The sequence below is a fragment of the Gymnodraco acuticeps genome, unplaced genomic scaffold, assembly GCF_902827175.1.
Source record: "Gymnodraco acuticeps unplaced genomic scaffold, fGymAcu1.1, whole genome shotgun sequence".
Classification (NCBI taxonomy): domain Eukaryota; kingdom Metazoa; phylum Chordata; class Actinopteri; order Perciformes; family Bathydraconidae; genus Gymnodraco; species Gymnodraco acuticeps.
Genome location: NW_022991375.1, coordinates 5,257,568 through 5,284,823, shown reverse-complemented (window position 1 = coordinate 5,284,823; position 27,256 = coordinate 5,257,568). Strand labels below are relative to the sequence as shown.

Genomic DNA, 27,256 nt, shown 5'->3' with positions numbered 1-27,256 from the left:
TTGATATTTTAATGATGTTTAAAATCTAAAGCTGCATACGACAGAATATGGCATTGCTGGTATATAAATATCAGCAGTAAATAATGCTTTTTCAATCAAGCAAGGCTCGTACTGAAGGCTTTACAAGCAGGTGAGAGCTGAGTTTTATTCAGGGGCGGTTGGACATGTAAACTCAGCTCATGCTTTAGTGGAAAATACCCCACACTTCCATTCTCCTCTCTAGCCCGCAGGTCACTCTGACAACCTGATTTGACCTTTCACCTCTAAACAGAGATAAGATGCTATCCCTGTTTGTAAAGGGTTTTAAGAGTTAATTCAAGCAGTTCAAAAGGCCTAACTCAAAACTTTCCAGACTCACAAAGCCTTTATCGTGACTTCTAAATTGTAACTTTAAATGCACAAGAACAAGAAATTCCCTCTCAAGATTAGTTTCATCCCAATCCATGTTTAACGTGAATGTATTTGATTATATTTGACCAACAGTTTATATTAACTTTGATTGTATGTTGTATGTATGTCCCCGGCATAAGCTTGTGTAGACAGTTTGTCAAAAATATATCATTTTTTAGGAATATATTTAAATTCTTAACCTTGCAGACAAGTTATATTAATGACTTTGTACTAACCCCGCTACACATTAAAATACTTTATCTACTATTTGGATGATTCTGCCATAACGGAGGGCTCATTCCTGACCGCTTATACCTGAGCCCAAGCATCCCTAAAAAAACTGTAATAGATTGTCTTTTATACAATCACAACAAACACAAGGTCCATAGCCGATCAGACACGTGTTTTTAGCAACAGTAAATACTTCATGTGAAGGAATCTAAAGTCAAAATCAAAAGATCACGCAGACACAAGATGAATGATTTCAGTCAGAAATGTATTAAATTAATCACTTTAACAAGCACAATTTACAGTCAAACAGGCTATGGTCCATTAGTGCCTTAGACGAGCAAGTCATTAATACATTAGTCATGTGTTACACACAAGGGCAGGAGTTTTAAAAACTGCAGTTTAGTCAGGTCACCTTATCAGACATTTAGTTGTACATGAGACTGTGCATCGTGTCCCTCATAACTTAAGAGGCATGAGGAAAAGTCTAGAAAGTTGTTTTCATTTGCATGGCCTCACATAGGTGTGTGTGTACAGCTAGAATGTCTTTTATGTGAGAGATAGATGAGTTAAGTCGACATCTGCCACGTACAGGAGGGAAGACAGCTTTTAGATGCGCAGCTCCTCTGTCTTGGAATAGTCTGCAAATTAAATGGAAACTGAACAATCTGGTGCCACTAAATGTTTTTAAAGCTCGGTTGGATGCTAGTCAATCGGAAGCTATTGGTACCTGTTTATGTGGATAATTATGTAAATGATGCTGTATGATGCCCTTTTGTTGTTCTATTTATGTTTTTATGTTTCATGTGGAACTACTTGAGCAGGTCTCCCTTGAAAAAGAGATCAATGATCTCAATGGGATTTATCTGTATAAATAAAGGTTTGAAATGAAATGAAATACAGATAGTTAATGTTCTAGCACTCTTCAGAAATATATCTTTTGCTGGTTTTCAGATCCTATAGAACAAGGATTAATAATCCCATGGCAAGACACTCGTATGAAATCAGAACGGAGCCGTTAAATCTCACGGTAATAATTTAACCTACAAAATATTTTGTGCATTTTAAACTGGATCAACCTCTCCTATTAGAGGCAAGGAGTGCATTTGGGTGCCTGCAGCTTCTCTGTATCTCCGACAGCATTTCCGTCATGCCTTTCGAGTAAAGGGAAACCACTGAGGTCACAAATGGTAATCACAGCACAATCCATGTAGCGTTAAAAAACACACTTATATCTTATCAGGAAAAACACTGTTAGATGGGCCACAGCATAATACCTCGGCAAAACACACATAAAGACGGAGCTTTAAATCTGCCCCAGTAATATCTGAATCCAATAAATAAAAATGCATTGCGGTGAGCTGCAATAAAGAAATAGGTTACATCATTGTCATCATTTCATTTAAACTATGCAAAGTGAGGGGTCTGAAGGTCAGAATCCACACGAGGCATTGCTGTTTTTAAAAACTTCAAAAATCATCTACAGACAAAATGTGTTGATGTTGGACAGACACAGGATTTACACGACTGTCAACAAGAAATCAATAGAGAACACGATTTGAATCAAGTGTACATTTTGTAAACTGGATTTGATTTAGGAAACAAACCCCCCTCAAACATGTTCGGAGGGGGTTCGATCTCCAAAGAGTTGTCCATTTTGTTGCATATTGTCTTTTGAGCTGGAGTTCTTTCAGCTGAAAGAAGTCCGTAGGAGGGAGGAGCGAGAACGAGAAGATTATCTTCCAGATCAAATTTTAGACAATTGAGGTATCAAATAACCAATTGTTTCCAATTTCGAGAGGTAAAAAAAAGTCAAATTCCTGGAAGAAATAATAGGACACTGCATTTTCCAAGGTGGCTGGAATGTTGACTAATTTAGCCCCTTGTCCCAAAAACCTCACTGACCCATCCTCTCACATAGTGGAAGGAGGGGCTAAGGAGGATCTGTGCAATATGTAATGGGACAGGGGCAGAGGGTAGTTACGCACTGTACTCGACCAGGGAGAAATTCTTCATGGCGCTGTCCAGTGTCACACCGGCCTCCTGCATTTCGTACCTACATGTAGATAGATAGATCTTTAATTTGTCATTGTACAGGTACATCGAAATTACAATGAACTCAAGGTGCCAACACGCAACAACAAGACAATATAAAAACAACAAGACAATATAAAAACAACAAAACTATAAAAACATGAAATGGGACTTTTTATAGTGTGTTGTTGTTTTTATATTGTCTTGTTGTTTTGGGCAAAACAAAGCAATAGAATCAGTTCTCTGTAAAACATCACATTCCTGCTACACCTGTATGAGTAGTGAACCTTCACATGCTGACTGACTCACCAGTCACAGGTGGAGACGGTGTAGTAGACGGGCAGCTGGGGGGTGTTGGAGAGGCAGCTGAACTCCTCCAGGCCACACACTCCCATGTTGGAGAAGCAGAGCCAGTCTCCCACACTGAGCTCAGGCAGCAGGCAGCGCTCCACCACCTGGTCCAGCTGATCCAGGGTCGGGCCCCACAGGCTGCTGGGAAACACTCCCTCCTCAGCGCACAGCGCATGCTGGTGAGGAGAAAACAGTGTCATTAAAACAGGAAACGATCTCTACAGTCTCTCATGCACATGGTAAATGATACTATAAGAAAACCTAAATCTATATGATTACAGACGGCAACAGAAGAAATTATTTGCAATACAATGACAAATAACAACAACTAATGCATCAATATTTACAGACTGTATTCCTGTGGTAGCTAAAGGGGTTCTTTTTAAAACAACTAGAGCTGCTATCAGATTCATCATTCAGTCCAGGGTGCGGTCGACTCCTGGGTGGAAGGCCACTCACCTTGTGCACTGACGGGACAGCGATGGACTTCCCCAGCAGCTTGTGGCTGAATGGGCCATAAACACCCTCATTCATGTAGTACAGGAACTCGGTGTCTTCGTGGCTCACACCTGTGTAAATACAGTGCGCAATCAAGTCAGAAATACAGAAACATGCCTACAAACGGAATACTTGACCTCTGTTGGCTTTGTTATGATTATGCAACACTTCTATACAACACAGAGAAGCTGAGTAACTCACCTTGAGTGAGTCTGTCCCAGTGGCGGGTCTCCACCTTTTTGCCGATCACGCTGACAGCCAAGCTGAAAGCTGAGGCCACGTAGAACCTGCCCGGCTGGGCCAACACTTGCACTCCGGACATGGGGGGGAAGTAAGCATCGAGGAGCGGCCTGACTGCACACTCAACCTGCACACAGAAGGTTACAACACATGTGCACTTAGATCACATCTTTACTTTCAGGCCTTAAAGCTGTAATAGTTGCTAGTAGCATGGGATGCTGATGATATTGCTATAGCTTATGTTATATCATGTTGTATATTATTATACATCTATATGTCAAAGTGTTGCTTTATCACTTGTGTACTCTTCAGTTAGGGGTTTATGTTTTGTGGCAAGTCTTTGCTGAACGTGTAAATTGATTGTTATTTGACAGTCTAATAAATGCATCCCACACATATCACAGCCGTTTACCTGTTGAAGCTGAAACTCTAAGCCGGTAAATCCACCACCAATGTCCAGGATGTTCATGTTGAAGCCCAGATCCGCCTGAACAGAAACAGCAAACAGTCAGTTTTTACCCTTAATGAAGCAGAAATTACAAGTGATAAAAGGGTATTCAGGATACAGGGGGAAAGGTCTCATATCTACTCAATTCTACCAGATTAAACACTTTATAATGAAGATGTTTCCCCCCAGACTCACCCCCATGTCAAACACACAGCGGGCATCTGACAGAGCGTGGGTGTAGGCCTGCTGCAGGTCCTGGCAGGAGCTGGGGATGTGGAAGGTCACCCCCACCACCTGGACTCCAAGGTCCTTAGCGGCTTCCAGCAGGTGCCGGCAGCTCTTCAGAGAGAAGCCAAAGGCCATGCTGGTCTCAGCCGCGTGGGCCTCAGTGGTCAACTGCAGCAGCAACCTGGAAGAGACAACAACAACAACAACAAATCAAATAAAGTACATGAGCCAGAGATCAAAAGATAAATAAAACATCGATATAAGCAAAACTTGAAGTTTGTTTGACAGGAACAGCACCCAATTGTCTGTTTTATATATAGTTTAGAGTGCAGGTGGATTAAAAGCTAATGGAAAGGGTTTGCTGCCTAATCGGATCACTTACTTTGCACTCGGGTGCAGGCGGGAAATCTTGGACAACTCTGCCTCGTTTTCACACACAAGATGCTGGACGTTGTTCTTGGCAGCGTACTTGATGAGTGCCAGCTGCTTGCAGACGCCTGATAGGATGATGCTTTCTGGGGGCACGCCCTGCTCCAGCACCAGGCTCACTTCAGTCTGCAGGAAAAAGGACACACGTTGAAGACATGGACACAACATCTAACAGACCCAACAATCAAAGGGATAATGAGTGTATTACAGAAATGGAAAAGTTAACAGTCATCAGCAGAGAAGTAATCACTTGAGTGCTTGTAATGTCATTTCCCCAAATGTCAAATGGTCAAATGCTTTCATGAGAGGATGAGGCACTGAGCTGTTTTAAAGACAAACGGAGCTACCTGAATTTGAATCTGTGATGTTTAAAGCTCACCTTGTTAGCACAAACGAAGCCCAGGCCCAAAGAGGCCAGCACCTCGATGACTGCTGGGCTGCGGTTGCACTTGACTGGGTAGTAGGGCTGGAGCCGGGGCACCGCACTCTGCCAGCACACATGCTTCCTCATCAGGGCACCGAGGTCACCCACCACAAACGCACTCTTCTCCACCTGGGAACATAAGAGGTGGTGAGGGCTGCACAGAGAGCAAAAAGCAGCTGGCCAAACCAAAGTGTGCTGAAGACAGTACAGGAAAGCCATTTCAGGCATTTTGGGAATCTCTTGCACTTCAACCTAAGGACATTTAAAGGCTGGGCAGCAGAACTTACCAGAGCCTGCTCACAGATGTGTCCGTCAATAACATTTTCAAGGGTCGCTCCTCCCTCCAGGAGTTCAACGATGTAGCTGGGATTGTCAGCAAGTCCTTTCATCTCAACCGTATTCCGTTAAGCCGACAATCATATAGAACAGATAAACAAGTCAAGGGGTCACGACTGAGCCAATGGGGTCCTGCCCCAAAAATAGAGGGAGACACAAAAAGAACTTTAATAACACCATAATAAGCTTTGTTTTTGTTTGTTTTTCACAGATATGTAATCAGGCATCCATATGGCTGATTAATTAGTTGCATTTCCACTGTTTAGAACCAACAACTAGTCATTAATGACTAAGGTTCCATTTGGGCACACAGATCAAGAACTCTACTTTCTTTATTGTATAATAATTAAATGTGTAAAGTCCACACACCCACTTGAGCTTTTATCAAAATCTACTAAACCCATATAAACATGTTTAATCACACCGTGGTTTGTATGCCAAATTCCACACAGGCCACAATCCGGCTGGACTTTGCTTCAGGTGTGTGTAGGTGCGTAATTCAATTAAATCTTTATTTCAGACTCAAGGTCCATATCACATACAAAATGACAAGATACACATCAATAAGCAAGCCAGGTGTTTGGTGTGTAAAAGACACTGTATCACTCACATGGACAAGTCAGGAGATGGACCTGTCCCACTATCAGCTAGGATCCCAAGGTGGCTCAGCGTTGAAGTCAAACTGTTCCCGGTATAGAGCGGCCCCTAGGCCCACTGGGTAGCGCTCATACACCTGTGCAGAGACAGGGGAGCCCTGAAGCACAAACACATGATATCAGATACAAATACATAAGAGTACACTGTACATAAAGGGAAAGACATGTATTAGGTATTTATCACAAGCAAAATCAAATGAAATGTAGTGTCATGGTTAGGCATTTTGATTATTATGTTATTACCACTATTATCTATGGTTTCACATTTGTTGTCACCGAGGTCAAAACTTCACCAGCGTAATATATAGCAACTCTCGCGACCGTTTACGTGACACCTAGTATATTATTATTAAATATTATCTATGCCAACTGTGTATAATCGGAAATAGTACACTACACATTATGTCATACTTGTCTATAAAATAAACACGCGTGTGTTGTTATGCAAATGTTGTCACACATTGAAAATTGAGATATTGTTATTATTATTAATAATGCACTGCGTCAGGAAAACAAACATGAAACGCTAAACCAGACTCTAGTCATTAACAGTGAAGCTGTCAAAGTGAAGCTGCATGGAGCACAGGAAACGCCATGGAGAGGAAACAGAGATATTCTGGGCTCAGAGAGCTGCTATTGCAAGCACGTCGAGGGAAGCTTATATTAGCATTCTGTTATAACCCTCAAACAAACCCAAATACGGACATAAAATAATTAGAAACATTTTGGGTTAACGCTCATATCGTTTGATAATATACTAATACAAATAGATCCAACATTAAGACATTTCAAGTGACACATAATCCAATGAATCGGCCTGTCATGTATGGCTCAGAAGGGAGAAAGAGCAGCCCGCCATGTTACGTCCGCCCGCTGAATCCAAGCAACTCAATCGAAAGTGTTTCGCTTTACTTACGTGAGATAACGGCCAGAATGATTCGGAAAATCGTCTTCTCTTTTTCGGCGGAATTTTCAAAGAGTAGTGGGCCCAACGATGTAAGAAAGAAAGAGGGCCGTTGTTGATGCCATATGGTAAAATGACGGACTCTGGTCGGCTGAATAGCGTCTTCTCTCTCTGTTGATGGTGGTGGAGGACTGGAGCTCAGCAGAGGAAGTGGGAAAAGGTAATCAACTGCCATGGGCGGGGCCTATCGTCAGTTCCACCATTCAGCTTTCTTCCTTTCTGTGAACATACCACCAAATAAGTATTTCCGAATATCTCACAGGCCGTGGTAAGTCTGTGATGTTTATTCTGGTTACATAAACGTAAACTTTTCCGTAGATGGCCAGTCGTCACTGTCAATCAGTCAAGACTACCGCTGCTCCAGATGCTTGTGTCGGAAAATTAAAACCAAGAGACACGTTTGTGTTTACATGTGTGTGTCACTATCCCCTTCAGCGAGTTATGTGAAGGTTTTTGGTTATAACTTGTGACGTTTTTCCCTTATTTATGTAGTTATTTTTCTTTTAATTCATCTATTTTACATTTTACAAAATTATACCTATATGGTAGGCTACTATTTGTTATTTTTTGTGTTCATAGTAATACTGCTCTTTAAAAATACTCTTGTTCAAGTTAAAGTCCCTCATTTAAGATATTACTAAAAGTAAAAAAAATACCAATCTGACAGGTATATAAAGTAGTAAAGTTAAAGTACATTTTGAATTAATGAAAATAATGGGTCCTTTCAGAGGGTTATATTATTTACAACATATATATAAATAATAATAATTTGTCAATAATGGAGATAAAGCTAAAATGAACTGCACTGTACACAATGGTGTGGCACTTTCATAATAAAGGAAAGCCAAAAACATACAAAATGTGCTTCTGCCTATAGGTGGTTGATATGTTGACCCTATTTCTTTCTGCTTTGTGGAATCTGGGGGATTAAGATTCAACAGCTTGTTGAACTTTTGGTTTTAGACCTTGAGGCAAACTTTGTCAACCAAGATAATTTAATGTTTTCTGAAATGAAGCTTGATCGGAAGTAATTAATTTTGAGAATTGTATCTTGTCAACATGGTGGTCAGGAGTTCAGTACAACACTAAAAAACTGGCACAGAAACTCAGCCTGCAGCTATCATATTAGTCGTATGACTTGTGTGTCTGTGACACTGGTGCAACACGCTGCATGGCTTCATCTGTGTGTCTGTCCTATAGCTTATATATTTGTTTTATGACAGTCACTCTGAAGGACACTGTGTTCACAAAAAGAAACATGGCCCAGAGAATCTTTCAGTCTTAACAACAAGAAAAAGTCTTATATGAATGACATACTCATATTTTAAATGCTCTCAGAGGGCTAGCCTTATATAAGTTTAGAGACCAAGTGACTACATTAAATGTATGGATTCATGCAGTTCAGTCGTGCTACTGGCCCTGAGGTACAAACGATAGGAATAGCTAATCAAATTGGTCCATACAGTTCACATTTCTGAGAAACACGATTTCAGTTAGAACTGGCTTCTAAATCTATTTGGAGCTGGGACATTCAATTCAAGGCTTGTTTGGAAAGTAATGGTGTGTAATGTTCTATAAACACAAGATAAATTGCTGTACCCACAAGTCATAGACAAATACAATTTAAAAACAAGGTGTGCAGTAGAGAAGGGATATACATTAATATATTTTTTATAAAAATCATTATTATATTCTAATAATCATTGATTGTGCCTTTTTAGATTTATATTTGTTTTTTTCTTCAGCTTTAGTTTACAGAATTATGATTGTGCAGGTAAAGTTATCAAGGTTGGTAAACATTTAAGCTTGTTTATTGTTTTAAGTGGACATGCTGTTCCTTATAATGATAAACACCAGCATTTTCAATAACGCAACACAATGAAAATACATTTAAAAATACATGTGCTTCAAGGTTCACATCGGGGTCCACGGGCATGGGACTAAATTACATTTTGTGCTTCAGTTCCGCTGAGTTCAGTTAAAAGCCTTGACTGTCATCAGGAAGGAAACTCAATTTGCCCGGAGTAAAATATATAAACAACCAGTGCATGAATAATCAATTCTATATACTTCCAGCATACCAAGAAATCCAAAATAAAACTTTTATCTATCAACAAAGAGTTCTGTCACACAACTTATTTGGAGGTGTATCCACAAGTATCAGCACATTTGTACTAATTTCTGTATACAAGACAGGTGACAAGTACCAATACATTATCAGTACACTAATTGTTAGGATCTGTCTGTGTTGGTGTTTTTCTTGTCTTTTTCTATCTTTGGGTTTCCTGTTTTATTTTGTAAAGTGTTCACCCCCGTTTCCTGCCTGTCTGCTTTCTGTCTGTTTCCCTCCCCGATTACCCGATTGTGTTCACCTGGTACCTCTGTGTTTTATCCTCCCTCCTCACCTGTCTCGTGTTTATGTGATTAGTCCTGGGTGTATTTAAGTTCTGGGTTTTCTGTCTCTCTTTGTCGGGTTGTCTTTTGTCATGACTAGTTCGTCGGTGAGTGTTCTGTTCTGTCTGTTATCACCTAGCCTTGAAATAAAGGAACTTTAATCTGCATTTGGGTCCTACCTGCTTCACACACCGTGACACTAATGCTCAAAACATTTTGTCAGTATTACATCGTTTTTAACCCTAGATTAATCAAGAAAGACTTAAGTTAATTCTAGTGTAACATGTATGGCAGTGTACTGTATTACCTTACAATAGGCCTTTTACACAATTTGGAATCGTCACAGTGGTAATTGACATTAATTTGAATTATTCATAGTTTTGGCTTGCTTCCTTTGACTTGTCTTCAGGGAATAAGGCCTATTCTCCTTTTTTAAACTCTCAAAATGTTGTTTGTGTCAGTCTAGAAATACAGTACAGCACTAGCCAGGATTGTGTTCACTGTGTTACATTATTTCTAACTCTAACAGCCTTAACTCAACAATTTGAAACATGTCGACAGTCCTGTGAGACAGTTTTTGTAAAGTACCTTTGAAAGCAGCTGTACCAGTCCTCTCCGATTTGAATGTTTGGTTTTCGTTCTTCAAATGCAGCATTCCAAATCCTACATTGTTTTACCATGTCCTTTCAGTATAGGCTACTGCAGATGCCATTACAAAGTATGTAGTTACTGTTGCATGCAGTATGAAAAACACTTGAACATTCTCAGTCATAACACTGAGCTTTGACCTTCGACCATTTTGCTAATACAGTATATCCCCTGTGCAAACAATTGTTGATCATATTAGTCAGAAAAGCATGTTGTCTTCTATACTACGCGACATCACGCTGGTATATTTGGTAAACTGCATTTGATTGAGGCTACTGTGGATTGAGACATACACCATTTGTTCCCCTGTGTTACTAAACAGTAAAGTAATATGAGCATTGGAGAGCACAGTTTGATTCACTGTCACCCAAAGGCTGTGATTCCTATGTTCAGTCGTTACACATGACCAGAAGAGGGCGACATTGAGCGGTATTTGCTGACTGAGCTGTCAAAACAAACACTTCCTTCAAGGACTGTCGGAAATAGTTATAATGCTGCTATAGGAAAACAAAACGGAGCAGCTGATATGGACCTTTTTTTTTACAGATTACTGCGCATCTTGCTTTCCAGAATTGCTGATTTGTGTTGCATTCCAGGAAACTATGCGGTCTTGTAGGTTGCACTCAACATATTGGTAATATTCCTACTTTATATATACTGCAGCTATATTTTTTAAATGTACACATTGTATGTTTGTTGAATGATTATGTAAAAAGTAAAAATGCCTTTAAATGCCTTCCAACCGCTCAATCGTTACTATCTCCGACTTTATTTTCAGACACTGAATGTCACAAAGACTTGTCGGTCACGTGAAGGCGCAGCAGCTTTTGCGCATGCGCAGAACAACCGTCCTGATCAGCTGACTGTGAGATGCTGTGTTGAAGCACATTTGAGTCTTAAAGCTGTTATTTTCTGTGGTGCGTATGGAAAGCTGTGACTCTTTAACTGAATTACACCGTGTGGACAAAACGCTGAAGCCATTAATCACATCGGTAAGTACGAAAATACACCGAATAATGACGTCGTGACAGCGTGAGACTGCGATGCAAACAAGCAAGCTAACAGTGCATTCACCCATGTAGTTTGGTATATTTTGCTCATTGAATCAGTCATTTGAAGGTCGAATGATTAAAGAGTCCAAGCTAAATACCAACAGTTCTCAGTGGTTTGTTTTTCATGGTGTTTAGGGTCTGTGTTGAGCATGTCCTCTGCAACACACACACTGATCATATGACAGTAAATCAGCAGACCTGTCTGTCTCTACTGAGCTGTACTGATGCAATCAACCAGTGTGTGTGCAGTTTCCGTATAACTATCATAGGAACATAAATGTGAGGAAGGTCATGAATCAAAAGCATAATGGAAGGCAAAAGAGGAACCAAGCTTCTTTAAAAAAAAAAAAAAATGACGTGGAGGAAGACTTCAGATATGGAAATTGTTCATGCAACCAAGGGTACAAATAACATCAAATAAAGGGTTACAATTCAAAGTCATGCTTTTAAAATCAAAAGAGCTATACAATATTATGTAGGCTCCAAAGTTCTCTGCTTTCCTTTTTGACAGGAGAAAATATCTGTTTCCCATAATTTTGACTTGCCTAGGTCTTGTTTATGACATTTATAATCACACCATGTGATATTTCATTATTAAAGATATACAGTGCAATAAATTAAACATCTTTGATTTACGTGTTGTTAGTTTTACATTATCAAGTTTGCTGATATGATGATCACTCTTTACTTTTTTTATCATTGTCTAAAGTAAATATTACGGGCGCATGTTTGTGCCCATAATCATTTGGCGGCTAGTAGTGGCATGTATAATATTTTGTTGTGATTTTGTAATACTTGTTGACAGTCAGTGGGGAAACTTTTCACTGACAAAACAATAATGCTTGAAAAATCAAAGTACTTAATGATGCAAAAGATTATTGAAACCAGACAACGGGACTCTTTCTCTTCCTTTATCCTCAGTGAATCTTTACATCAAACTCCCAGTAGACCAACCTTCTACCAGCAGCTATGACTGAATTCTGGTTGATCTCTGCTCCGGGGGAGAAGACGTGCCAGCAGACCTGGGACAAGCTGATGGTGGCCACCACACGCACCAACAACCTCTCCGTTAACAACAAGTTCAACATCCCTGATCTCAAGGTAAAACACAGCAGACATGTGCAATCCTCTCCACAGGGAATCAGCACACAATACGTTTTGTAGTGTTTGTGTTAATATTTGTGTGTATTTTGTCTCTAACAGGTGGGAACTCTAGATGTCTTAGTGGGCCTGTCAGATGAGCTGGCTAAACTAGACACTTTTGTGGAAAGGTAAACTTTTACTAGTTTCTTTCTTTCTTGTTGTTTTTCAAATGCAGTTTTTGTTAAAAAAAAAATGCTGAAGCAGTTAGGCTTAAGAAGATATTTGGACATTCAGGAGAATACAATATGGATGAAAGAAAACATTCAGAATGTACCTTTTATTTCAATATAAAAAAATAAAATAAATTGTCAATATGCAGTTTTGAAATCTGATGGTAGATGTTTATTCAAATATAGCCTGTATTGCTTCTTTCCACTAAAACTGCATGTTTGGCTTTCAGAGAAAACGAAGTTAAATGTCACATTTAGTCCAGTTCTGCCTGTAGTTTTTCTCCTGTCTTTAATTAGGACCTCTTGTGTTGGTGTGTAACTCTTGTCCTCTCCCATGTGTTATGTTGCAGTGTGGTGAGGAAGGTCGCTCAGTACATGGCCGATGTCCTGGAGGACAGCCGCGACAAAGTCCAGGAAAATCTGCTTGCTAATGGAGGTAATGCCTGTGAACGTAATCATTAGACTGGTGCACTCCTCAAATGAAAGTAAGCAGTGAAATACATTGCTAGTAAACTTTTTTTAGCTATATAATGTCACTAGCGAAAAAATAACCTGGCATGAATTTCAGTCAACTCTTATGACATCGAACCACAGAAATGTGACACACTTGACATTCAAGGAGATAGTGCTATGCACATTAAGCAGAAAAATTCATGGACATTTATACACAGTTCTCCAACCTGTGCTTTATATTTCTAGACCTAAAACTTCCAAATACTCTCTGTAAATGAACTTAAACAAAAACAATTATAAAAATGATAACTACATTAATACAAAAATATAAATAAACAATCATTATTCGACACTAGGCCCATAGATATGAAGATGTTTTAGGCTGATGACTGTTTTCCTTCTTTCATTTCCAGTGGACCTGGTCACCTATATCACCAGATTTCAGTGGGACATGGCTAAGTATCCAATCAAACAGTCGCTGAAAAACATCTCTGAGATCATCGCCAAGGTACAAAAAAGCTACTAATTTGTAGACATAATATTTGGTTATTATTAGGGCCGGGACTTTAACGCGTTAATTAAGATTAATTAATTACACAAAAATTAACGCGTTAAAAAAATTAACGCATTTTAATCGCACTTATTTTTGCACCGCGGAACGTTTCTCACTGGATGAGTTTCAGGCGTACCGATTATACTGGAGCACCAACTAACGTTCATGACTTCAGACAACAACAAACAACAGTGAACAACAGTGGGAAATGTTGTTTTAAAAAACGGACGGATGGAAGCGTCGATAAGAGCACGGTTGTGTGCAAATTATGCAAAAAGGAATTCGCATATCACCGCAGCACATCAAGCCTCAAGTATCACCTCAATGCAAAACATATAGCAGCTAGCGTGGAAGCTAGCGTGGACGGTTAGCCTCTTTTATCGCGTTCACACCAAAAAGAGCCGGTACTAAAATTAGTTCATGAGAACCTTTTTACCCCCACGAAAGTCCCTGCTAGAGAGCAGAGAGCTGCTAGAGAGCAGGGACTTTCAAACGGCTCTCTTGTGAGAAAAGAGCTATATTTCTGATTGGCTGGGCGGATTGCAAACCACGCCCCGTAAAACTCGCAAAAAGTTTTGTGAAGCCGCCATTGTATTATCCTCGCATTAGCATTATTAGCATTAGCCCAGCGCAGAAACGCAGAGAGACTAACTTATGGCAACACAAAATAAAACATGGGAGCGGTGGAGATGAGGAGGTGTCGGCGTTCTGGCGATTTACTCGGAAGGCTTCAGTAGAAGCTGCTGGGAGTCCCAGCAGCTTCTACTGAAGCCAGTCCCCAACTCCGGGGACTTCCGGCCGGGGACTTTGGGCGGCAGTATACGCCGTGAAGTGGTTTGCGGCCTGCCAGTAAACCCAAAGCAGAAGAAGAAGAAGTGACGTCAGCGGCTTCATTTGCCTAATCCTCCCCCAGGTTCAAAGAGTTCTCATGAACTAAATTCTCATGAACCTTTGTGGGAAAAGTACTGCGGTGTGAATGTGCCTAATGGTATACTAAAATCCATGTGAAAAAAATTGCTTCTCACTGTTCTTAGGTCAAATATTTATATGTGATTAAAAATGCGATTAATTTCGATTAATTAATTACAAAGCCTCTAATTAATTAGATTAATTTTTTTAATCGAGTCCCGGCCCTAGTTATTATATTAATGGTGGTGCTTTTTTATATGTTTTATTTTTATTTTATTCAGGCCTGTGTACAACAGTATAAAGATCAAAACAAACAGCAACAAAAACCCTCATATTTATCACATATTGACATAGTTAGATTTAGATCATTCCTGTAATCTGACAAGTGTGTTATATGTTTGGAAGAGGATTTGAGCCTCACTGAAGTCATCTCTCCTCATCTTCTTCTTACTGTTCTCTAGCAAGCCTCTCAGATAGACAATGACCTGAAGGCCAGAGCTTCAGCCTACAACAACCTGAAGGGAAACCTGCAAAACCTGGAGCGGAAGAATGCGTGAGTAGTTATTAAATGTGTACAGTACTCCTGCACTATACACACTGTAATCGTATAAGCTGTAACACAAATATTTGTATGTCTTCCTGAGAAAAATGAAGATTGTCTGTTTATCTGAACTGCATGTGTGGTCCTTTAGGGGGAGCTTGTTGACCAGGAGTCTGGCCGACATAGCGAAGAAAGATGACTTTGTGCTGGACTCGGAGTACCTGATTACCATGCTGGTGGTTGTCCCAAAGTAAGTACACTTGCATCACTGTCTTTATATTCAATATGTTGTTATATTCATGTAATTAATAAATGTTTCTGACATGTTCAATAAATTGACAAAATAATAAAAAATAAATAACTGAATTCATAGTGTCAATTGAAATGGTCAATTTGTAATGCATGCAATTTCAAAATAATACAAACGCCTTTTTGTTTGAAATATCAGTATTGGTATCAACAGCTACATGTTATTTTAAACTTAGAATACATGACTGTTATCTTTCCCTCCAGGACCGGATATGGAGACTGGCAGAAGACGTATGAAAGCCTGTCAGAGATGGTGGTGCCACGCTCCACAAAGTAAGCATAACATTCAGTTTTTCTGGGACAAATGTGTGAATGGTCAACCATTAGATGAGTAAATGGCCCAGTGACGCATCTGAATTTTTAATAAATGTTATGGAGTGACACATGCTAAACAGACTGATTTTAAATTCTACTTACCTACTTACCTATAGTTGCTAATAGTGTTTCTAAAAACAGAAAAAACATTATGTGGGTGACCTGCAGAGAGCAATTGACCTTTAGCCGAAGAGGCCAGATGATTTGAGGTGGCCTTTCGGACAAACAGCTCAGTGTGGTGTGGTAACCTAGCAACCTGTATTTGAGACTTAGCACTAATGCTTGTATGCACTGCGAACGGGAAACATCTCATGTTGGAGCAGCGAGGAAATTGGCAGATGTTTTTGGGATTGTGCCTAAGAACTTTTAAATGTATGATGTGAACAGCTGCATTGAACATTGGACTGACTTAATGCTTAGGAAATGCAGACTAAATCTTATTGCAGATACTTTCAATACATTGTTAACCAGGAAACACAGTTGGGTTGTGTTTCGAGCAATAAGTGAGAAGCCAGTGAGGGATCGTCATGTCCTTGTTGCTACCTTTGGGGACAAATACTAAGAGGTAGTTAGTGACCATGTTGACAGCTTTGATGAAGGATCAGAAGCAACTAGAGAATCAAACATCCTGCATATTATGTTTTACAAAAGAAAAGTATACAACTTGACTGTTGTAGAAGAGATTCTTTGTCAATGTGATTCTCATGGTGAAATTTAGACTACATAAAATAAATAAGCACGGATCTTGATTAAAGGTCACCTATTATGCAAAATCCACTTTTTCTTGTCTGTTATACATAACCATGTGTCCCCTCTGTGTAAAGAGATGCTGAAAGTTTCAGGAAAAAATATTTGCTCACTTTTTGTCCTGATCCATTTATATAAAAACCTGTCTGAAAATGAGCTGATCAGATTTTGGCCACTTAATGATGTCATAACGATTTTTTGGCTTGTGTAACCATTAGCCAATCACCAACCAAGGTAACCCCCCCCCCCCCCCACCACCTTATAACCTGAATCTCCTCCTAGAGCACCATTGTGTTATTTTTAACCAAATATCTCACAGAGTGGCGTGGGGAGGGGCTCCTTATTTTCATCTAAAGTAAAAGACACAGAATCAGCTCTTTTGAAACAGAGGGGTTTATGGGATGCTAATGCATGATCTGTTTGGTATTTCAAGCCAATCACTTCAGAGATATGTTTGTACAGTGTTTCCCCTAGGATGGAGTCATAGCAGCGGTGCTAAGGCACGTGGGCCCAGCATAATGTGAGCGCGGAGTGCGTGGCATTTTTTTAGTGTGTGCACATGTGAATTGCGCCCCGCCAATTTGTTTCTATGTGTCTGCCAGCACAAGAAAGGCTCTTGAGGCCTAGTGCCAGGGCCGGTTCTAGCCAATTTGCTGCCCTAGGCGAGATTTTATATATAAAGAATAAATGAAAAATCTCTACAAAAGACAAATACACTACAAAAACAGAAACTTATTGAGATAGGTAATATACGTCAAAATGGCTTCAAATGTATTCAGTATTGTATGAACATGTTTCAATTGGGGGGTGGACGTCACATCCTCTAGGGGGGTCCGGAGGTATGCCCCCCCCGGGAAGATTACTTTGAACATTTTACAGTAAAATGCCTCAATCTGGTGCACTTTAAGCACACAATTACTAGAGACCTGATCTAGGGGGTACAACTCTAAAACACCCATATGAAAAAGATCGGTTTACATTTTAATAATCAAATAAGTATATGAACATAACCAATAACCTACCATAGCCAATAACACATACATGTAACTTATTTTATTTTTGTTGTTCATTCATATCTTATTTTACCTAGTTAACATTTATTTATTTATTTATTTATGCATATTTTTGTATCTCTCCAACTTTAAACGATATTTTTGGTTACTGTCTTATAGTATACATTGGAATGATTTCAAACCTGTTTTTATTTATCCTAATAATTATAAAGGAGTGCCTTGGAAATATGTGTTTACATAATTTGTGGTCAAAACGTTTGAGACCCACCGAGATAACTTAGACTAAAATTAACTTATCTAAACACTCAGAGAGTCCTTTACCTCACTGAGCCTCTCACCCTGGTTGTAGAAACATATACTTCTTATATCCGTTAGCGCAGCTAGCACCAGATTCTAATAACAACAGCGCCGGTACTGGTGCGCCCTCTCTCTCTCTCTCTCCCTCGCTCGCTCTCTCGCACTTTGGCTGTGAGCTGCAGGCACCTGATAAGCCAACATCCCCCACTTTCATCACTTACAGCGCCCATCGTACAGGGCAAATGTGTGACCGGGGTGAAAAGGGTGTTACATTTACTTAATTATGAATGTTGTTACATCAAGGCCGAAAATTAGGATGAGCGCCAACGGTCAAAAAATGTTTTTCCCCTCCCAGAACCACCAGCGCAGCGCTCCCCAGATCTGGCGCCCTAGGTGACCGCCTATGCCAAAAATCGGCCCTGCCTAGTACATACAGTGGCAATGTCTCAAGATTTAGCAAAAATACACCTTTATTGAACATACAGTAACACAAATACTACAAATCCACATAACAAACAATCAAAAATGAAAAAGGGTCACCACTTATTATTATTTTAATAGTAAAAGTAAAAAAAAGATTCTTTTCTTTTTTTTTCCGTACCTGGCTGGCGCCCCCTAGCAGCGGCGCGCATATTTCAGCAGCGGCGCTGCACCGCCAGTGTTTGTATTTAGGGGAAACACTGTTGTATATATCTGAGACCTATAATATATTGATGAAAAACAGTATAATAGGGGACCTTTAAATTACAAACTCAGCAACTGGAGCTTCCAGGTCATTCGGTTAGTTACATGAAAGTAAATAAATGAAACCACTTAAGAGGAGAATGTGGACACTTACTCATACAGAATTACATACCTAAGAATGATATGTTACACCAGGTAGAGATGAACAGTAGGGCTGGTACACACATTTGTATAAAGGGTAGTACTGTTCTCATTTTCTGTCCCAATGAGGTCTTTCTGTATGTGAAAACCTGCTGTAATGTGTCAAACATACTGTGTGTATCCAGCTCTCATGTTAATGTCTATTTTCCTCCAGGCTGCTGTTTGAAGACAACGACAGCGGCCTGTTCAGTGTCACTCTCTTCAGGAAGGCTATCGATGACTTCAAACACAAAGCCAGGGAAAACAAGTAAGTTAATTTAATTTCAGAATTTTTATTTTTGCAGTGTTAGCCATCTGATACATATATTTTTTTAATTGCAGATTATGTGTCCTTCTTTTTAGATAAACAGCAGTATGTTTGAACATATAATTGTTAAAGTAGGTGACCTATTCGTAAACAAAGGAACCGGATTGTTATGCTTAAAAAAACTCCATTCTTCTATATTTGGCACAATTTTGTCAGCTGTCATTAGTCTCTCCAATTAGCATGATAGGAGGATCACAATGTGTGTGTTTATGTATCATGTGACTGTTTGTATGTAGCCCATTGTCGTGACAGGAGTGCACTTGAGTGTTTGTGTGTGTGGGTGTGTGTGTGTGTTCGCTGACAGCTGATTACCTCTCTGCTGTGTGCCCTTATCCAGGTTTACGGTGCGTGATTTCCAGTACAATGAGGAGGAGATGAAGGCCGACAAAGAAGAGATGACACGGCTGTCCACTGACAAGAAGAAACAGTTTGTACGGCAGCTGTTTACTTAAAAAACACTAATACCAAGTGGGGAAGAAGAAAAGCCAGTTTAAGAGGGAGGGTTCTTTTATTCTTTAGATACATTTTTATTTCCCAATTACATTTTTAATTTGTCTTAAATATTGGCTGAAATCAGTCATCATGGATATAAATATATGTTCTTGTCATATGCTTTCTGGTAATATTTGACGAAATGTTTATTTTAAAACATCCAAAAATGTAATGTTCAATATCAGCTAGTTGACAGGTATTTTAACTTTTATTATAAAATATTAAAGTGCTATTTATTTCCACCCAGGGGCCTCTGGTACGATGGCTGAAAGTGAATTTCAGCGAAGCCTTCATTGCATGGATTCACATAAAAGCCCTGCGTGTGTTTGTGGAGTCTGTATTAAGGTAAGCAGGAGAACATCCAGCAGCTTTCATGAAACTGTACAATTCATTCATTCTCTCCATACTTTGGTTGTCTATCCACCCATCCCTTTTTAATGTAGGTTTTTCTTAGTAACAAACTTCTTTTGTTTCGTAGATATGGGCTGCCCGTGAACTTTCAGGCCATGCTGCTCCAGCCCAACAAGAAGAACATGAAGAAACTGAGAGAGGTGCTCAACGAACTGTACAAACACCTGGACAGCAGCGCCGCCATCATCGATGTGAGTCTCCTTCACACACTCTGTAACAATAAACATTGGTGAACATCATATTATAATGATGAACAAGTTATGAGTATGGGCTACACAATACTAACCTACAGTACACGATCACTACTTTAAGAGAAATATTATTTAACCATTTCACAATATAATAATTGTATTGTTATATTATATATTCAGCATTTAGTACTTCATTTAGTCCATATTGTTACCATAATATTACTATACAGTTTTTCCTTGTTGCTATCTTTGAATTTGTTTCCCAATTATTATGCTTAGTAAATGTCAGTCCAACACTGTATTAACCCAGGTATACCCATTGTTAATGCCAAGCTATTACCTGCTTATTATTTTGGTAATTATGTGATTTCACATGATTATTACCTTTTTTTAAGTATTACCCTAGTATTACAATGTTAATACCAAGCTGTAATGTAAAGTACTTCAAACAAAAACCCTGAACAATCAGTTAATAAACGAAAATGAAAAATGTATTGAAATATAAAAACAAAGAAGAATGAAGTGTGTGTAACTCTTGGTTCTCTGCTGTGCCTGCAGGCTGTCATGGACATCCCCGGGCTGAACCTGAGTCAGCAGGAGTACTACCCCTACGTTTACTACAAGCTCGACTGCAACCTGCTGGACTTCAAAGTCTAGAAAGATTTCCATCATCATCTCATTTTCTGTGCAGTTTGATGTGACATGTGCCCCAAGCTTTAATTTATTTCCACCTGGTTTTTCCTGTTTTTATTTTTCTTTCCTTTTGTCTTGCCCTTCTATGTTCCTCTCTCATGCTGCTGTTACATTCCTGGGTCTATATTGAATATGTTGTTGAACTGTTGTTCTAAAATACTGGACAAATGTGGACCTTTTATGATCTTTGGTATTTCCCTTTCTACCTAGCTGTAAAAGGGCAATGCTCCCAAGACATGGATGACATTCCCTGTCAAAGGACATTAAATGATGGTTTGTTTTTTCCCCCGTCAACCCACTTCATGCAAAGCATCAAAAACTATACATGTGGGGAAAATGCAGAGAAAAATAAATGTATGTTAACTATAGTATTTATTTTAAGCCTCTAAAATCAGTAAATAGGTTTTTGTTTGCTCGGTTTTTTGGAAGTGATGTGTTTTTAGCTCCATGTATGTTTACAAGTAGATGTTGACCATTGTTTCACCCCAAAGCTATAATCCTTTCAAAATACTGAGACGTATCATCCTACAGTATAATGAAGCAATATGTTTGCTGATTTGCTATTAAGCAGTTTGAGAAAATAATGATCAATCTATGTGCAAATACTGTATTGTCCTTATCAATGAAAAGTACAACACATATTTAAAATCGATGTGAAAAATAAATACTTTATGTGATGACTTTGGCATACTGTCCTTTAATGATATTAATAATAATACACAGAATTGTGCTGATTTAAAGGTCTCATGTCATGGCCATTTCTACTGATCATAATTCCATTGTTGAGGTATACTAAAATAGATTTATATTGTGCAATTTTCCAAACTCACATTGGTTTCTCATACAGCATCTTTGTATAGTATATGTATTCACTCTCTGACCTAAACGGCTTGTTGGAGCTCCTGCCCCCCCCCCTCCCTATGAGCCCAGTGGCCGTCGAGACAGCGAGACACCGCGAAACCAGCCCGAGCACACACACACCCGCAGCCTGGCTGGGAGTTTGTGTGTGTGTGCTCACACAGACTCACAGCCTCGCCGCGTCCCGCCATCTCAGGCGGACAAATCGGCGGAGCTGCAGCTGAGAAAAGATTGAGTGTGTGTGTGAGGAAGTCGCGGATTGGTCCATTTGGACCAATTGACAGACTTAACGTAATGGCTCCGCGGACGTTACGTCACGTCACTATACCCAAATACGCCACTGTACCCAGGAAGAAATAGAGAAATCTCCAACGAGGCGTTCTGGGGCAGCATAGACAGGTATTTTCTGTGTTAGAGTTTTACTCGCTACAGGGTGCACTTTGAGGGTTTGTGACTCTGCAGACCGTTTACATGCATAAAAAGCTACATAACATAACACACAAGGAGACGGCCGGGTAATAACCAGAAAAGCATGACATGGGACCTTTAACTTGATTCACATAATTATAATTTAACAAAAGCTTCCATTATAATTTAAGACGTTGACCAGTACAGTTTGACTGTTTTATAACAATTTTTTGCTTTAAGAGTTTATAAGATTAGAGTAGGCCTATACCTCTTCAAATTCACATACACGTGATGTGATGTTGTTGTCCACATGCATTATAGGTGTTCACAATGTTTATTCAAATCAGTACGTTTACAATAAATAAAATGGTATATTTATAGCCTATATAGTCTTTTATTTGGGTCATGATGATTAGTACAAGTGCATATTTGCATGATGATGATGATGACATGAGCCGGAGTTGATATCCCTCTCGGCCAATCAGAGGTCAGAGAGGATGCAGTTGGATGACGCAGATAGCTGTGTGTATGTGTGTGCGTGTTAACGCTGTCAGCTGCTGTCGGTGGAGAGCAGCACCAACCAACAGCGGCTCAAACAGACCGACAATGGAGACGGAAACACGGATGGAGCTGCAGTAGAGATCCGGGGAGGATGCTGCGGCTGCTGTGAGTGTTTAGTCCGCGTCAGCTGCACCTGCCGTGGATGATTTTCCCAGATGGGTTGTGGGGGGAGTCGGGCGGACGCTATCATCGAGCCCAGGTACCATGAGAGCTGGACCAGAGAAACGGAATCGACGTGGCTTACCAACACGGACGTAGAGACCTCTCTAGCAGTGGCAAACGGTAAGAGCCTCCGCCTCCGTTTTATCTGTTTTAACTGCAACATCCATGATTGCATGAAGGCCCAACAGCCATATTTCATTTAATTTCAAACCTTTATTTAACCAGGTGAATCAAGGGAGACCTGCAGCAAATAAAATACATCTGTATGAACCAATCATAACACAACTGACATAGCAGTTTTCCAGAACAAGAATGTGGTTGTTTCACATGATAAACATGTAACTGTTGTCCAAAGGTAAAGCCCTGGAGGCCAGTCTGAGGGAGAAAAGGATGGTGAACACAGGCACCCAGTGTGGGAAGCAGGCCCTCACATCCACCGGCTCCAACCACCAGAGGAGACCCAGACGCTCCCTGAGTGATGTAGGTGTCACTGGTAGCAGGTATTGGCAATACATATGAACACCAACAGCCTCTGTGCTGGCACGTCACAGGATGTGAAGCAGCATGACCACTATTTCTTCTGAAATTATTTGCAGTATTATGATGTCTTTCTGTTAGGCTGCTGCAGTATAATCAACTTAACGAGGAATCTGACTCCAGTTGTGTGTTTTCAACATATTTATACCATGTAGGCATATGCACAATGAATATTTTCACCAGAGTTTTCCAATTCACTTTCCTTGTGAAATATTCAAGTTGACTGAAGCAGAAAACGTGAAGCTTTAAGGAAGGAAGACCCATTATTGTCATGTTTGTGTTTGTAGTGTATTGTTGTGTGGTGTGTTTTATCATTAATATCAATGCCAAGCACAACATTCCTTTTACTGCAAATCTGATAAATATATAGTACACCGAAACGTTGACTTTAATTAAATGTATTATGTCAACAGATTACACATATACACATAACTGTATTAGGTTAGTTGAAAGCAATACTATTAAGTTTAAATACAAAATATTAGGTTCAACTTAATATTATAGCTTTCAACTAACCTAATACAGTTATGTGACATTTGTTCACATAATACATGTTATTAAAGTCAACGTTTCAGTTTTTTCAGTGTAGATGGAATATGAAGGCAGGCGGTAGATATATGTCTTGTGACCCGAGATGATTGCAAGATGGACTCTATGATATATAAAAATAAGTTTGCTGAGGCAATAGACATACACAACCAGAACCTTGCAGTATAGTGTCACTGTTGGGTTAGTGAAGTTAATTGTGAGACTGTGTAATAAGTTGCTCGACAGAGGTGTAAATTAAAAACAAAAATCTGAAAGCAAGAAGACAATTAGTAAATGCATTTGCATCTCTTTATAGATGAAATGTAAGGTTTTGATGCTTTTCCTTTTTTGTATATGTCGGTAGAGTGAATATATTTGGGTTTTGATTTGTTCGAAAATATGGTATATGGTATCAGTCTGTTGGTGCTTTGAGAAATTGTTATTTAAGAAAAACGACATGTCACCATTGCTAATATTTAATAGAGAAACAAGTGATATAGCAAATAAATAGCAAATCTGAAAGTTGTGGACCACAAAAGGTTCTATGTGTAATTATGGATTCATATTATATTTTTCGAAATATCTATGTTCCAGTAGCTTTTGGTCATTATTTTGTAGCTGCACAAACAGTGAACGTTGAGAATGATAAGTTGTCCAACCATGTGTTTGCCTAATCTTTTTATTGTGGGATTTAAACCACAAAAGAATGCTGCTAGCTGCTCTTAATGCATGTTATGAATTCATTCTGATCATACAAACTGTATTTAACTTTTCAAAAGATCTGAAAAATGAATTCCTCTGACCTACCAAATGGCATTTTCAGCTGCACAGAAACGTAGATTGTTGTGTTTTATTTATTTAACCTTCCACTTACTGTGTGGGCAAAGCTGCAGTGACTCAGGTCTCAGCAGGCCTGTTGCCGACTCACTCTCTGTCTAGCGCAGTGACATTAAATTGACGTGACATTCAAACTCTCACATCTTTTTGCAGCAAACCACCCGTGACACCAAAAGGAGGGCATCAAAAGAAGCCGGTGCGCTGTGTAAGGATGGGCAGCCCGTCAGTATCAACACTGGTGGAGAGGCTGCACCTGGGGACGTGTGTGATGAAAGATGAAGAAAAGCCAAGACTCTGCGAAGAGGAAGATGGCCGGATCTATGAAAAGTTCACCAGAAGACGGGATGGTGATTTACACAAGTGTGTGGATGATCTTTGCTAGGGACTTGGTTCTTTACAACACAAGCACCTGCATAATGTCTCAATCCAAAGATCTCGGGATGCTGCATCTTTGTTGTGCCATTGCAAATGCATGCGTGAAGTGAAGCAAGAGAGTGCATCGCAAACAGCGTTAACGCTCTCCACCAGGCTTTTCTCCCATGCTTATGGTGCCGGTCATGGAATGGGTCACTGTGTTAAGCCACTTTTAAAGAAAACAAGAACAGACCGTACCGTATGCACATGATAATCACAATCTGCACATCATATGTTTTCTGTGTGTGTGGGGCCTTCCTTAAGAATTATGCTTCAGTTCTTTGTGCAAGTATATTCCTTTTGTTGTGACTGAAAAAACAATGATGATGCTGTTAAACTGTAAATGCTGTAAAGGATTTTCATTTAAATGACCCTGAAGTGCTGTTTAGAAACTCGGATTTGGAGGTTTGACACTTGAAGGCTGAAGACTGTCTTTTCCAGCCTTTGCAAGATAAAAAAACAAACACCCGCATGTGCCTACAATTCATATTTATCTGAACTGCTCCTGTTTTCACTTTGAGAGTTTGTTTTATTCAGTAGTATGTGTTCTCTTACATCTTATTTTATGTTAGGATGTTAAAGTTTATAAGAGACCATTATTATGGATCGTAATGATGAGCGTTTATGTGGCTTATACACTGATCTGCATGTTTAAATCAATCTCAAATGCATTCAGCAATGGTCAGGAGAACATCGGGAGTTGAAAGAGAGAGTAATGGCCAGCAGATGGCGTTGTTGACCAGTCGGGGTCTCTGAGAAATCCCCTGTCTTAACATTTTACTGCTGCTTGTCAAAAGTTTTTGATGATTCACTGAGATGATAATGTTGAAATGTGTACAGGTCAACTTTTGTGAGTGAAATACCATTGAAACACTACCATATTTTTCTTCTTTAAATTAAAATGGTCAGCTACTTAATTTGTGAAATCCAAAAAAACAAGTGAGATGTGCAGTCATTTCTACTTAGCTTCTGGTGTTTACTCTCAGAATGAACTATTATTCTGTTTAAATAGTTGTTAGTAAAATATTAATCATTTGAAATAGATTAGGTCTATAAATTACAAGTGAGTATTAGTCTATGTAAGATCCGAATGATAATATGAAACAATAAGATAAATAGTAATGTTCATTAAACTGGCATAATATCTATAATAATCAGAATATTGGAGCTACATAAAGAAGGAGATATAGCTTTGGTGAATAAATAATAATAATATTACATTTCATTTGGAGGCGCCTTTCATGAAACTCAAAGACACCTTATATTGCATAAAATAAATGCTCTAAAATGTAAAAACATGACGGAAACATAAGCAGGACTAATATAAGAATAGACTTTCTTCATAAATCAGACATGTATGGTGGTTAGGCTGGACTTCAGATGAGGAGGATTAAAACACGTGTAGCTATAAGGCAGGCCAGATGTGTAAATGTGGAAGCAAAAACATCTACAAGTAATTTAAGAATGGCATTTATCTATCTTGCAAAAAAAAAAATAGTTTGCACCTGATGTGCTATTTAACCATTCAATTCAATGTGTCCTCTAACCAGTGGTGTTACGTAACTAAGAACAATTTTGAGCTACTTTACATCAGTCTTTCCATTTTATATTACTTTGTACTTCTACTCCATAACAATTAATAGGTTAATATTGTACTTTTACTCCACTACATATATGTAGTACATTTAGTTACTTAGCAGATATAGAAAACAAATGTATGAACACTATGATCACTTAAAGGTGGGGTAGGTAAGTTTGAGAAACCGGCTCGAGATACACTTTTTGTTATATTCCATGGAATGCTCTTAACATCCCGATAGCAATGAATATCTTAAGTGCTTTGACAAAAAATCCATTAAAAAATTCATATGTGGAAGCTGTAGTACTGTAAAAAGCACGACCAATCATTTTAGCCGGACCGGCTAAAATAACTGGATGGCCAACCTGCCTGTCAGTCTTCCTCTGTGCACAAATTTATCTCGTGCCCTCGTTGGTCATGTGCGCGTTCGTGTGTGTTGGAAGAGGGGCTCTGTAAGGAAGTGGCATATTTTTTTCCGGTTGTGTATTTTCAAATTCAAGCACACTCGAGCTGGTTTCTCCAAAATGACCTACCCCACCTTTAAATAAGACTTATTTATTAAATTATAGTCACATGCTACCCAGCAGAGAGGGGACCACCATAGAATTACACATATGATGTTT

At 39.3% G+C, this 27,256-nt stretch overlaps 3 protein-coding genes across 4 annotated transcripts; 2 read left to right on the top strand and 1 right to left on the bottom strand.

Annotated features, from left to right (window-relative positions):
- Positions 1 to 867: 867 nt before the first annotated feature.
- azin1b (antizyme inhibitor 1b) lies at positions 868 to 7,384 on the bottom strand. The gene is made up of 11 exons (XM_034240827.1): positions 7,179 to 7,384; positions 6,217 to 6,360; positions 5,558 to 5,738; positions 5,226 to 5,399; positions 4,800 to 4,972; positions 4,385 to 4,598; positions 4,154 to 4,228; positions 3,703 to 3,868; positions 3,463 to 3,572; positions 2,962 to 3,179; positions 868 to 2,674 (listed from the first exon to the last, which is right to left on the bottom strand). The coding sequence occupies exons 3-11, from the start codon at positions 5,657 to 5,659 to the stop codon at positions 2,599 to 2,601; spliced, it is 1,308 nt and encodes a 435-aa protein (XP_034096718.1). The 5' UTR covers positions 5,660 to 5,738; positions 6,217 to 6,360; positions 7,179 to 7,384; the 3' UTR covers positions 868 to 2,598.
- Positions 7,385 to 11,070: 3,686 nt separating this feature from the next.
- atp6v1c1b (ATPase H+ transporting V1 subunit C1b) lies at positions 11,071 to 21,430 on the top strand. Its single transcript, XM_034240828.1, has 13 exons — positions 11,071 to 11,260; positions 12,242 to 12,421; positions 12,524 to 12,591; positions 12,984 to 13,069; positions 13,500 to 13,594; positions 15,010 to 15,101; positions 15,241 to 15,339; positions 15,603 to 15,671; positions 18,810 to 18,902; positions 19,300 to 19,393; positions 19,702 to 19,799; positions 19,933 to 20,056; positions 20,615 to 21,430. Exons 2-13 carry the CDS (start codon positions 12,290 to 12,292, stop codon positions 20,711 to 20,713), a joined length of 1,149 nt encoding a protein of 382 aa, XP_034096719.1. The 5' UTR covers positions 11,071 to 11,260; positions 12,242 to 12,289; the 3' UTR covers positions 20,714 to 21,430.
- A 1,125-nt stretch (positions 21,431 to 22,555) lies between these two features.
- On the top strand, positions 22,556 to 25,990 carry si:ch211-215i13.3 (brain and acute leukemia cytoplasmic protein). Of its 2 annotated transcripts, none has more exons than XM_034241100.1 (3): positions 22,556 to 22,858; positions 23,094 to 23,218; positions 24,794 to 25,990. In XM_034241100.1, the coding sequence occupies exons 1-3, from the start codon at positions 22,732 to 22,734 to the stop codon at positions 24,917 to 24,919; spliced, it is 378 nt and encodes a 125-aa protein (XP_034096991.1). In that variant the 5' UTR covers positions 22,556 to 22,731; the 3' UTR covers positions 24,920 to 25,990. The 2 variants fall into 2 exon arrangements, with proteins under 2 accessions (XP_034096991.1, XP_034096990.1); XM_034241099.1 differs by having other exon boundaries at positions 23,094 to 23,238.
- The last annotated feature ends 1,266 nt before the right edge of the window (positions 25,991 to 27,256 follow it).